The sequence below is a fragment of the Natator depressus genome, chromosome 16, assembly GCF_965152275.1.
Source record: "Natator depressus isolate rNatDep1 chromosome 16, rNatDep2.hap1, whole genome shotgun sequence".
In the NCBI taxonomy this organism is placed as follows: domain Eukaryota; kingdom Metazoa; phylum Chordata; order Testudines; family Cheloniidae; genus Natator; species Natator depressus.
Window position 1 is genome coordinate 19,880,166 of NC_134249.1, and position 13,438 is coordinate 19,893,603.

The 13,438-nt window shown below is 49.0% G+C and overlaps 1 protein-coding gene across 1 annotated transcript in view; it reads left to right on the top strand.

Annotated features, from left to right (window-relative positions):
* Window positions 1-8,739: 8,739 nt before the first annotated feature.
* AGPAT2 (1-acylglycerol-3-phosphate O-acyltransferase 2) overlaps window positions 8,740-13,438 on the top strand; it is a 28,762-nt gene continuing 24,063 nt past the window's right edge. The window contains exon 1 of the mRNA XM_074973814.1: window positions 8,740-9,032. Within this exon, the coding sequence (XP_074829915.1) occupies window positions 8,833-9,032 (200 nt within the window). The 5' untranslated portion in view covers window positions 8,740-8,832. The remainder of the gene's footprint in view (window positions 9,033-13,438) is intronic.

Sequence of the window (13,438 nt, forward strand, 5' to 3'; positions counted from 1 at the left end):
TTATGAGTTTTAAGCATTTTCTTCTGTTATCTATTTCAGTTTTTACAGTTGCAGGAACTTACAGTGGGGGGAGGGAAGGAGAAAATAATTATGTAATGACAATAGTTGTTGAGATTCAAAACTTTAAAGCTACCTAAACGGCACCCCTGCCGCAGCTCCCCTAACACCAACGTTACCACATGGTTTATACACATTGCGGTTGGACTCCAATAAGTTCTCAAGCAGGACTTTTCTTACTGTGCCTATCTGTAAATTTCTGCTACTACTGATGGAAATATTTTTTGTCAATTCGCGTGTGTGCGGTGAAATCGATGCTTGTCGACATTTACCAATAAAAATCTAACCCTTCCAAGCCTATTTACACAGCACCATAGGCGCTGATGGTTTGTCAGACAGAGCGCCGCCCCGCCCCCGCGGCCCCATCTTGCTCTCATTGAAATAAACAGAAGTCCAGTGGCACAGAAGTCCAACTTTGACAAATCAGCGCTTTCAAGAACGACAGGCCCCAGGAAATATGGCTGTGATCGTAGTGTTGCCGTTTGGCTCAGACAAGTGAGTAGGCCTGAGGTCCAGTGATGATGGGGGGCCACATCAGATAGATAGAAGTTCTTGGGTAGAGAGTCTCTGACACCCTGCCAAACTAAGCAGTTTGGCCTGTGTCATTCCTGTGGATGTCTGAATGGCACCAGGGGTTAATAACCACCCACCTGAACCACCAATAAGCCTGAGCTGTCGGTAGTTTCTGCAACTGCTGAAAGTTAAGTCAGTGACGTGCCTGTGTACTCTGCCATAGCTAAGATGCTCCACTGGTCACTTCCAGCTCCTTTTCTTTTTTTTCTCATGGCACAAAAGCAGTTGCTGCTTTCAAAACACTCCAGTTGTCAGGAGGCAAAGTGAGGGTTTGAGTCTTCAGAGCCGCTGCAGGAAGTCACGGGCAGGCGCTCAGTGAGGCAGAACATAACATGATTCTGGAAATAGAAACGACAGCAGCCCTTGATCCACTAAGTTTGAGATTTACAGTGCGGACTCCTGCAAGCCGATTCTCTCAGTAAAACCTTCACACTCCATCCGCAGGGCTCAACTATGTACAGGGTTATGCAAAATGATTGATTGCATATCTCCTGTATCTGCACCTCTCTGTAACTGCTCTCCCTGTTTCCCCCGACACTTATCTCATCTCCTCTGTCTGCCGTGCGTGCGTGTGAGAGACAGAGAGAGAGCTGCCCATTCCCTTCTAGGTGAAACCTATTCAATCAAAAGTGGCTGCTTCTTGCAATTGCTCAGTTTCCTGTGCTGTTTCCATGGGAGGCAATAAATCAAAACAAATAAAAGCTGAATAACCTCGGCGGGATTCTGCCCCACCCGCCTGCATGGAATTGGCCTGATTTAAAGCCAATGGAAAGTCCCTTGGTTTACATCACCTTTTTGTGCATATTTATACATAACTGTAGCTTCTCCAAGGCCTCAGCTGTGGAGAAGCAGTCATTTGATAGACATAAGCTCTCAGTCGTGAAAGGGGGAGATTGGACTCACAACAACAACAACAACAGTGCTGTAAAATCAATCCAGGAAAGGGCATTTCAAAAAAATCTCTTATGCCTTTGAGATTTTGTTTTAAATCCCAGTCCTGCAAGCTGCCCAGCTGGACTCTCTTATGCCTCTACAGAGCTGTACTGAAGGCAGTGGGGTCTGCATAGGTAGGTCTGCTCAAATGGATCATGTAGGATCGGGGCCTTGGTTTGTTATATTTGTATTGTGGCAGCACCTAGAGACCTCAGATGAGGTTCAAGGCCCCACTGGACTAGGTGCTGCATATAGAATAAAAGGACAATCCCCTCCCCTAAGAGCTTACAATCTATTCAGGGTCAGTGGTGTTTTGTTTTTGCATAAATGTGTTGGACACACGCATTTAGAACCACCCAGAGGTACATTTGAAATAAATCTAAATAATTAAATCAATATTTTAAATATGCAAAATGCACTGCACAATCTAGTAGGTTTTATGAAAAATACACAACGTTGTATAATGCACATTGTTGCTGAATCTTGCCCAGGAAGGGACGTTCTCCCTGTGCTTTCAGCAGAGGATGGGGTAGCTGTGCTACCCTGTGTTCCCGCTTACTTTAATCCCTGCCCAGAGCTGGCTGCATTTCAGTGATTGTGACGTGATCCTTGCCACATTCACTTGTCATTCTGTAAAATGCTTGGAGGCTTGTGTGTGTGACTATATTACTTTAATCCCTGCCCAGAGCTGGCTGCATTTCAGTGATTGTGACGTGATCCTTGCCACATTCACTTGTCATTCTGTAAAATGCTTGGAGGCTTGTGTGTGTGACTATATAAATCAATTTGTTATGATAATATTAATGCATAAGAGTTGTAATCCGGTGACAATTGCATAACCATCTTCTTTATGCAGTAACTCAATATAACCACTCCACTTCCTAACATACAGGTCCATGCCTGACTTTCTAATTTGGCATCCGAAATTATTCCCTTTCCTCCACTTAGGAGCTACAGACTCATACTAAGTGTTTCATTTGCATTGCTCAAGCAAATCCATTAGAGGGCTTCAAAACTTACAGCTGAAATAGACATTAACACTTTATGAGAGACAGGTAGGTGAAATAAACTGATAACACAATGATCTCTTTTATATTGTATTTGCTACCATCACTTCATGTCATCTTTAAATTTCATTTTTCTCTAATGGCACCCATTTTCAAGCAGGGATGCTTAGCTAATCGGACCTCACAGTGATAGACTGTGAGTGATTTTCTTAAGATGTTAACAAAAGTGAGTATCACAATAAGTCAATGCAACAGTGCTCCAGCCCTGAACAGAGCTCAAAGATTTCCACAAACACATGCTGTATGGTGCAAAAGATAACTGAAAAGCCTTATATGGTACAGACCACACAGATTAATATAATACAGTATCTAGATGCTAATAAAATACGGTTTCTTGGTGGTATTAGCGGGAATCATGAGGCCAGCTGTGAGACATCACTGGGTGAAACTTTCTTGCCCTCCTTGCATAACACTGGTGCAGGCAATTTTAGGGACTGCAAGCCTTGATCTATAGAAATAAGAGACATAACAGCTGTACTTGTCTCTTTTTTTAAGTATTAAAGCAGCTTAGTTATCAGATCCTCTTTAAGAGGGACAGTAAAAATACAAACAGGCAGACCCTGTTTTTGCTAAGTTCTCATATGGGAAAGGTCTGTATCTCCGTTATTGAATGTAGGGACCATAGTGAAAGGACAATAGGCTGCAGAGGCTGTAAAAGGAGGATTTGACTAAAATGACCACACGGTGCTCACTATCTATGATCTGTTCTCTGTCTATTTGTGACTTTTAGGTCCTGATGTACGGAAGTCAATAGGAGCTGTGCACAGCCCTATACGGCACGAGAGCCTCATCCTACAAATATTTATTACCAGTCTTCAGGTGAAATCCTGCTCCACTGAAGTTAATCAGTTTTCCCATTGACTTCAATGGGGCTAGAATTTCACGAATAGGGTCAATTGCAAAACTCACTGAAGCCAATGAAAATGATCCCATTGAGTTCAATGAACTTTGGATCAGGTCAGTAGTGCTTGCCACCATGAATTGACCCAATGAAGTCACTGGGCCTGATTTTGATATCACGCTGGTGTAAATCAGGAGTAACTCCACCAAAGACAATGGATTTATACCAGTGTAAAGTGAAAGCGGTAAAGCTCAGTGGTTCATTCACAATCATCAGCACATCACCTGGTACTAACTGTTGGCAGGTCTGAGCCCTTAGTGGATTTCTGGGAGCAAGGGTTTCATTTCTTATTGTTTCTGCTGTATACATAGCTTAGTAAATTGCTGTGTACTGTCCCTCTCCAACAATGTATAAACCTGGCAGAGCGGTGAAAATTTAGAACACCCTTGAATCAAGGGAGCTCTCTGTTTGGTAGAAATTCCAGACCTCTGTGAGCAGTGTTACCAAGCTGAAAAGGAATAAAGAGGTGATGCAAAATGTCAGGGTGCATCCGAAAATCAGAGCTCCGTGAGATATTGGGGATGTGTTTAGAATTTGAAAAACTGTAGCCCTTTGGAAAACATTTACATGTCTATATTCAGATATTATGCAGTTGAATGGGTACAAATTCTATAAAGCAAAGGCTCACCTTGTGTTAAAGGGACAAGATCAATTTAACGTTTGCCCACCAAATTTTGATTTTGTACAAACAAGCTTTTAGAAAACCTAAGTCCAGTAGAAATGTTCTTATGAATTAGGGGCAAAATAAAACTCCACGGAAACTTAAAAAACAAACAAATCCTCAGTCCACTTACAGCCAGGTGGAGACTGGCTCCTTGACTGCCTGTGTATGAGAGCCATGACATTTTCTTGCAGGGTGTCCCTCAGACATGAGATTGCAGATTGAAGGTGCTTGAGTTGACTTGTACAATAGCCCCAACCCCAGACTTCCCCAGGGCTCAGCACAGGAGCAGGAGGCGACTTGCATGGAATCAGTTGCAGGAATTACGTGTAAGCTTGTATTTATTTTATTCACTTGATCTTATTTTTTCCTGAATTCTTTACAGACGTTTAAGTGCCAATCGTGCAAACTGTCCTACACAGGCAGATTTCTATATCCACACAGAGTCCTTCTGTGACTTCATCAGGGCTCTGTGCAGATGTAGAGCCCACTTGCAGAGCAACTTGTGCAAGTGGAACCGAAAGGCCTTGTCTCCACTGGAAAGGGCTGCTGGTATAGCTAATACCAGCATAGACAATAGACGCAGCTTATAGAGGCAAAATAATGTTTTTGCCAGTATAGCTTAGGCCAGTTCCCCAAATGAAATAAGCTATAGCGGCAAAATGCTTTTTTGCCAGCATAACTGTCTACACTCACGCTTTTGCAAGTATATCAGTGGTGTAAAAATCACACCTTTAAGTGACATTACTATTCCAGCAAAAGTTTCTAGTGTAGACCACGCCTTAGTGAATTATTTTAACCTTTTTCTCCTTTTCTCTTTAAATGCCCCCAAATCTTTGTGTTTGTGTTAGTCAGTGTTTACTTCTGATCCTGCTAACCCTTGGACCATATCTACACTACAGACTTCTCTCATATAATTACATCGGTCAGCGTGTGAAGAGGTATAGTCCCCAGCCAACACACCTGTGACAGCTGACGTCTCTAGTGTAGACAAAGTTATACCAGCAAAACTGAGCTTTTAGCAGTATAGCTTGTTTGGCTTGGGGTGGCTGGAATAAGCTACCCTGGTAAAAGCATGCTTTGCCAGTATGAGCTGCAACAACACTAGGCGCGTTTTGCCCATAAAGCATACTGATATTCCTAGAATGGTAAAGCACTCCAAGGATAGACTTGGCCTTACTCACTTGAGTAGTCCCACTGCAGTCGAGCGTGATTCCCCCCTCACCTTGACTGGGTTTTTAGTGGTGTAACTCCATTGCCTTCAAGGGAGTTGCTCCAATTTACACCAGCGTGAGATCAGAATAATGCCCAATATGGTCACTTGCATGAGTAAGGATTACTCATGCATTGCAGGAGCGGCTCTATAATGGGTAGCGGGTGTGTACCATGGGAAGAGTTGGTCTCTTTCCATAATAAACATTTGGCAAAGCTTGCAGACTTCTCAATTGTTGTCACTTTGGACTGTGACTACAATCCAACTGCCACCTCTACTGGGCAATCCTCACAGCAGAACTGGGTCAATCCCTCCTGCTAATCCACGTGCAGGAAAGAAAATTCAGCTCCTGGTGCCACTTCAACCCATGCAGCAATGTTCTCTCCACTGCAAAGCACTAGAGGATAAAACACTCGTTGAAAATGAAAAACAATCGTTCCTCTGTATCCTCAGTCCCCGGTCTCCAGTGACCACAAACCATAGATGGACACTGGCAGATACAAACCACAGTCTAAACCCAGAGAGCAGCGACTCTGCCACCACTGTGACAGAGGGATGGAAGCACAGAGATGCTTTCCCCTCCAGTGTCTGAAAGACGGGGTTTCCTGAGATTTCCTCAAATGATCAGGAGCCCTAAAAGCTGCCTCTTCAAAAAGAGACGAAGAAAACCAGTGCCTGACCCTGGGAGAAAGGAGAGAGGCCGAAGTCAGTATCACACCGCATAGCAGCTTGCCCTGGGATACAGAATGGACCGTGCTGACAAATGGACACAGGGAATCAAACCCGGGACTCAGCATGTGGCACGCTCTTGGGCAGGTCAGACCCTCCTCCCCGATGGACACCACGGGGGCCTGCCTTTTCCTTGCCCTTTGGCATCACTTGCCTAGCTTGTGGTGCCGACAAAGTCTCATTCAATATTGCAGGAAGGGAACACCAACGCTGGGTAGCACAGGGCCTGGGCCAGGTGAGCTGGATAGTGGGGGAGCAGGGAAAGACCCCCAGAGGGTCTGGCCCAATAATATCCTTGGCTGGGAAGTTTCTGTTGGTGCTCGAATGCCAGGGAGGGGAAAAGTAAGTGTGTGTTGTGTAGAAAGGGTGAGTGTCACAGAGAGGGGGAAAGAGTGGGTGTGTCACGATGAGCAGGGGGAAAGAGTGAGTGTGTCAGGATGAAGGGGAGGCAAGAGTGAGTGTGTTGGGGTGCGATGAAAGGAAAGAGTGAGTGTCAGAGTGAGTGAGTGTGTCAGGGTGTGCAGGGGAAGAGTGAGTGAGTGTGTTGGGGTGAGAAGGGGAAGAGTGAGTGTGTGGGGGTAAGAGGGAAAGAAAGAGCGTTGGGGTAAGAAGGGGAAGAGTGAATGAGTGTCAGGGTGAGCGGGGGAAGAGTCAGTGAGTGTGTCAAGAAGGAAATAGTGAGTGTGTCAGAGTGAGCATGGGGAAGAGTGTGTCAGGCTGAGCCGGAGAAGAGTGAGTGTGTCAGGGGGAAGGGAAGAGTGAGTGGGTCAGGGTGAGCACAGGGAAGAGTGTGTCAGGCTTAGCAGGGGAAGGAAAGAGTGAGTGTGTCCGGCTGAGTGGGAGAAAAGTGAGTGAGGAGTGTGTCGGGGGGGCAGGAAGAGTCAGTGAGTGTGTCAGGAGGCAGGAAGAGTCAGTGTGTCCAGCTGAGCGGGAGAAGAGTGAGTGTGTCAGGGGGAGGAAAGAGTGAGTGAGTGTGTCGGGGGAGGAAAGAGTCAGTGAATGTGTCAGGGGGGAAGAAGAGTGAGTGTGTTGGGGGGAGGACGAGTCCGTGTGTCTGGGGGAAGGAAAGAGTGAGTGTGTCAGGGGAGGAAGAGTCTGTGAGTGTGTCTGGGGGAAGGAAAGAGTAAGTGTGTCAGGGGAAGAAGAGTCTGTGAGTGTGTCGGGGAGGAAGGGGTGAGTGTGTCAGGGAGAGGAAAGAGTGTGTCAGGGGGAAGGAAGGAGTGAGTGTGTCGGGGGGAGGAAGAGTCTGTGAGTGTGTCAGGGGAGAGGAAGGGGGAAGTGTGTCATGGGAGGAAGAGTCAGTGAGTGTGTCGGGGGGAGGAAGGGGGAAGTGTGTCAGGGGAGGAAGAGTCCGTGAGTGTGTCCGGGGGAGGAAGGGGGAAGTGTGTCAGGGGAGGAAGAGTCCGTGAGTGTGTCGGGGGGAGGAAGGGGGAAGTGTGTCAGGGGAGGAAGAGTCCGTGAGTGTGTCGGGGGGAGGAAGGGGGAAGTGTGTCAGGGGAGGAAGAGTCCGTGTGTCGGGGGGAGGAAGGGGGAAGTGTGTCAGGGGAGGAAGAATCCGTGAGTGTGTCCGGGGGAGGAAGGGGAAGTGTGTCAGGGGAGGAAGAGTCCGTGAGTGTGTCGGGGGAGGAAGGGGTGAGTGTGTCAGGGGAAGAAGAGTCCGTGAGTGTGTCGGGGAAGGAAGGGGGGAGTGTGTCAGGGGAGGAAGGGGGGAGTGTGTCAGGGGAAGAAGAGTCCGTGAGTGTGTCGGGGGAGGAAGGGGGGAGTGTATCAGGGGAAGAAGAGTCCGTGAGTGTGTCAGGGGAGGAAGGGGGGAGTGTGTCAGGGGAAGAAGAGTCCGTGAGTGTGTCGGGGGAGGAAGGGGGAAGTGTGTCGGGGGAGGAAGGGGGGAGTGTATCAGGGGAAGAAGAGTCCGTGAGTGTGTCAGGGGAGGAAGGGGGGAGTGTGTCAGGGGAAGAAGAGTCCGTGAGTGTGTCGGGGAAGGAAGGGGGGAGTGTGTCAGGGGAGGAAGGGGGGAGTGTGTCAGGGGAAGAAGAGTCCGTGAGTGTGTCGGGGGAGGAAGGGGGGAGTGTATCAGGGGAAGAAGAGTCCGTGAGTGTGTCAGGGGAGGAAGGGGGGAGTGTGTCAGGGGAAGAAGAGTCCGTGAGTGTGTCGGGGAAGGAAGGGGGGAGTGTGTCAGGGGAGGAAGGGGGGAGTGTGTCAGGGGAAGAAGAGTCCGTGAGTGTGTCGGGGGAGGAAGGGGGAAGTGTGTCGGGGGAGGAAGGGGGGAGTGTATCAGGGGAAGAAGAGTCCGTGAGTGTGTCAGGGGAGGAAGGGGGGAGTGTGTCAGGGGAGGAAGAGTCCGTGAGTGTGTCAGGGGAAGAAGAGTCCGTGAGTGTGTCAGGGGAGGAAGGGGGGAGTGTGTCAGGGGAAGAAGAGTCCGTGAGTGTGTCGGGGGAGGAAGGAAAGCGCGCGGGGCGGGCCCGGGGGAGCGGAGCCCCGGCCGGAGGGCGGGCGGGCCGGCGAGACGAGACGCGGCGCGGCCAGGCCAGGCCAGGCGGGGCGGGCCCGGCCGATCCCCTCCCCCGGGCGGGGTGCGCGAACCGCCCCTTAAGGGCGGCGGGGGCCGCCCCTCGGCCGACCGGCCTGAGTTCGGGGCTGACTTCGCCGCGTCCCCGGCCGGCCGCGGAGGCGCAGCCCGGCCACGAGGGTCCCGGGCAGCATGGAGCCGAGCTGGCTGCTGGGGGGCGCAGCCCTGCTGCTGCTGCTGCTGCTCCTGCTGCCCACGCTGCTGGCGCTCAGCCCCGCCGCTCGCTTCCAGCTCAAGATCGGCGTCTACTGCGTCCTGTGCCTGGCGGCCTCGGCGCTGGCCGTCCCGCTCTGCCTGCTGCGGCACGGCGGCCGCACCGTGCGCAACATGAGGCGAGTGCGGCGGGGGCGGGGGGGCCCCGGCCCCGGCCCCGGCCCCGGCCCCGCTCCGCCTCCGGCCCCGCGAGCGGCTGAGCCGGCTTGGGAAGCGCCCCCCGGGCGCGGTCTCCGGTGGGGAGCCGGGCGGCCAAGCCCCCCGGGCAGCCTGTGGGGAAACTGGGAGGGGAGGGGGTGAACCTGCTGAGCGAGGGGGGCCTTGGCTGGGCCCTTCGGGGTGCTGCTCACTCGTGTGCCCCCCTGGGGACCCGCCAGCTCCGTGGACCCGCTCTGGCCCTTGCGCTCCCGGGCTGGGGGGGCGCTCAGCGCTTTAAAGGGGGGCTTGTTTGCCAGCCGGGTGTGACAGGGCGGTCGCTGGGTCCTGGGGCCGCTTGTGAACACGCCTCTGTGCCGCTCGGCCCTGCCAGTGTGGAAAGTTAGCCAGTGTGGAAAGGCTCCGCACCCCGAAACGAGTCTTGTGTTGTAACCCCAGTGTTGTCCTCGTGATAGCCCGGTTGGACTCGCCCTTCCTTCAGTGATGGCCCCATCCAGTAGTCATGGTGCTGCAATCCTTTGCTGTCAACGCAACAGCTAGGTCACAAATGCTGTGTTGTGACAGCTCTGAATGACTTGAGCAATAGGAGGCTAAAACAGGTAACTGCTTTCTGTTGGCTTACAGGCCTTGGTAGCAGGCAAAACTGGGAGGAGGAAGAGCTAGGATGTTAATGGCCCCCCCCACCCCACCCCCCGAAAACGACACACCTCCTTAGAGGCTTACAACCAAAGCACTGACGACTTTTAACTCTGGTGGTTAGGTGCTGTAAGCTATGGAGCTGTGGCCCATTTACCACGAGTAGCTTGCCAAGGGGTGTCAGGCCACAGGGTGCTGGCTCTCTTCCTTTCCAGTTGTTAACCTGCATTAGAAGGTGCGGTGGCTAAAAATACATTACTTTCCTAACCTTGTTTGTCCCTGTATCCAGTTGCTGTTGCAGCCCCAAGGATTCATAGATGCTAAGGTCAAAAGGGACCATTACGATCATCTAGTCCGACTTCCTGCACAGCGCAGGCCACAGATGTTAAAGCTATTGCAAATTGGCAGGGCGGTGACCTGTGTCCTTATGAAGGCGAGGTCTTCATGAAGTTTCTGTTAAGATGTGATCTGCCCCATAAACATCCTTGGGACTCTTTATTATTAGAATGTCCTCCTTTCTGCTTCTTAGGTGTGTAGTTTTGTTTTGAAGTGGGAGTGTGGATTTTCTGTAGGTTTAATGCATTCAGTTGCTAGTTGGAGGACATGTATTAGTTGGACAGAGGTTTTTTAAATACTGTATGACTCAAGCAGTTTTAATCTGTTCAGTTTTTTATCCACCCCATTGCCTAGAGTCAAACACAGCAGGCTGAGCGGGGTGATCTGTTAGATTGAGTAACTTGTCACTTACGCAATAATGCACCTGATTACTGAAATCGCCAGAGGAGGATGTGAAAGCTTGGAAGTCACTTAACGTAAAAGAAAGGCCCGAATACAGCTCACTACCTAGGTAACCTGTTTTGACTCTGCTTAACAATCTGTCCCAACTCACATTTAGCTCAGATACGCCGCTTCCTTCTCCAGACCTGAAGAAGAGCTCTGTGTAGCTCAAAAGCTTGTACTTTATTGGACCAACTTCTGTTGGTGGAAAAGATAAGACTTCTGTTTGTATTGCTACATTTAGAGGTTATGTTGCTCTGATTCTGACAATGTTCAGTCCTGGTTGGGGTGAGGATCTTCGGGAAATCGCTTAGTCACACAAGAACACTTTTTTTGAGAACACTTGGGACTTTCACAGCTGTAGTATCTTGATCATGCTGGCTCTGGCACTACTGAAAGTGGTGTTGTATAGAGTCCAGGCAAGCTGAAGATGGCTGTAGAATTTCCTGTCACTGTCCTGGGAGATAGATCCCCTGACTAAACAAAAGTGTCTTGCTGGAACTGGGGGGGAGACGGGGGGTGGGAGAAGCAGGGAGGGCAACTGAAAAGAGACACTCTATATTACCATTTCCTGTTACAGGCACATATGTGTCCTGACCACTTCCCAGAAATCTACAAATGTGAAAAATCCATTGTGGTAGCAGGGAGCTAAGGTACAGGTGTGATGGATTTAGAGCGGGGTAGTCAATTATTTTTATTTTTTTCTCTGGACAAAAAAATAAATACATATTTTTGAGGTCTGTTCAAAAGCGTCTGGCTGTCCAGATTTGGTGCTGGTTTGCCTATTGACGAACCCTGATTTAGAATGGCTGTGCAATAATTAATGAATACTGTATGTTGCCCAGGTTATTGGGATGCTTACTGTATGACTGTATTGGTTTAGTTTAATGGAGGGCTGGGGTGGGGAGAAAATGGCTCAAGACAAGCCACTGCTCAGCAAACACTTGAGAATTAGGAGCTGATGCCAGGACAGGAAAGGGCCTCGGAATACAGGCCATCAGAAGAGTGGTGGCAGGTTTAAAAAGGAACACTATGGGCGATGGGGTGTATTTTTGGCAAGTCAGACTGCAATGCAGGAACCTGCTAAGGTGTCTGTAGAAGCTAGGCCTGCCTAGGTTACCATCAGAGGACTTTTAGGTAAGATAGACATGCTGGTAGACTTTTTTTTAACATCTAAATGCCTTGTTCCTACTGCAATATAAACAATTCTTGGTTTTAAGAAGGCCGTTTTGTCACTGTAGAATCTGTAGACTATTGGTCAGACCCCTTCGGAGTCCAGCCAAAAACGCAGTCAAACCTGCGGGATAAGAATGGCTGATAGGCCGGCCCCTAGGTAAGAGTGGGAGAACTGTGGCATTCCACCCCAGGAGAGGTAAAGGCATGATAAGGCGTGAGAGGTGCACTCAGACCAGCAAGCATTCAGAGGTGCTGCTAGTCCTATAACTGACAGGACTGTATTGAACTGGAGCAGGACCATAAAGCCTCTCCCTCAACTGGGAAATACTGTTGCTCACTCCATGCTGACGCCACTTGGCTGTATTGGGAACCTTCCTGTCAAAGGGCTGCTGGCTTTTTAAACCATCCTTGGGATCCTGTATAACTATCTACAGTTATAGCTGTCGCTTCTGAAAGCGGTGTGTCCCTTTGCTCTTGTCTGTATGTTGGAGCATGGCTACCAGATTCTGCTTCTGTTCTCTCTACGCACAGTGCACATGTGGCAGCTTCCTGTTCATGTCTGCTGCCACGGTCCTCTTTCCCCATGCCTCCCCACTCCTCAAAAAGTAGTTTGAAACAGCAGTGATTATGGGATTAGTTCATTAGTGATTAGTTCAGCATGAGGGTGCTTCTGCATTGGGGTCATATGAGGTTAATTATAATCTTGTGATCAACCAAAGGGGTTTTCAAAGAGCAAACACAGATCTATCCTGACGCATAAAACTGTCAGCTTTGTCTGTTAACTCTCAAGTGTGTAGCTGGAGGTGCTGTCTTTTGAATAAGATGTGAAAACACGGGGCTGACCGGTAGGTATCTAAGCTGACCCTCTTCTGAAGTGTAGGGATGTTAACCTTTTCGAGTCCTAGCCAAATTCCAGTTGTGGTTTTACATCTGTAAATTCCTTGGATGGTTTCCATGGTCTGACATCCTTATTCATGTCCTATCTCTAATTGTAGCTGTGTGCTATTAAGCAGCTTCTGTGTACCACCCTGGAGGTAGCTATGTGTTAGTGGTAGGTGGAATGACATGCCCCTGGATAGTAAATAAAGATGGTCTGAGACAAGCGAGTGATTTTTGTAGTCTCACTACAGTGCAGTGGTAATAATCCTGTTGTGGAAGTTTAGTAGCTAGAGTGTGACTTCTATTGGTACATGATGTAATCTGGGATGCAGAAGCCAGCAACTCTGTGTTGAGCTTGCACATGAGCAAAATGAATTGATTCAGAATGGCTGTTTCCCTGCATGCTTCAAATCTTTATTTTAAATACAAAGGTGTAGCTGTCAAAACAGTGCCCTGGTACTGCTGTGTACCTTTTGACAGCAGTGGCCTGCCATGGCCAGAGATAGGAATAGTCTACCTAGATTTCCCTTGAGCTGCACGCAACAATCCCCGCATCTTTGTGTCCACCTCTTAAGCCATTCATAGTGCACAACAACAGATACTGATCTCTCAAAACTCAGGAACCGCACTGCATGTTATCTACTTGTACCTGACCTATCTATTGGCTGTTTACATATACAGCTGTCTCTTACAGAACACTAGTCTAACAGGAACCAGTATTATTGTGCTAAAGAATATTTCTGCAAAGTATATACAACATACTTCAGCTGAGGATACGGAAGGGCTTGTAGGAACCACCACAAAACTGAAAGACACCTCAATCTATTGAGACTATACAACTGTCCTTTCAAAGCAGGCCGAAAGTGTGCTTGATGTAAAAGTACTTTTATAAAAGCAAAAA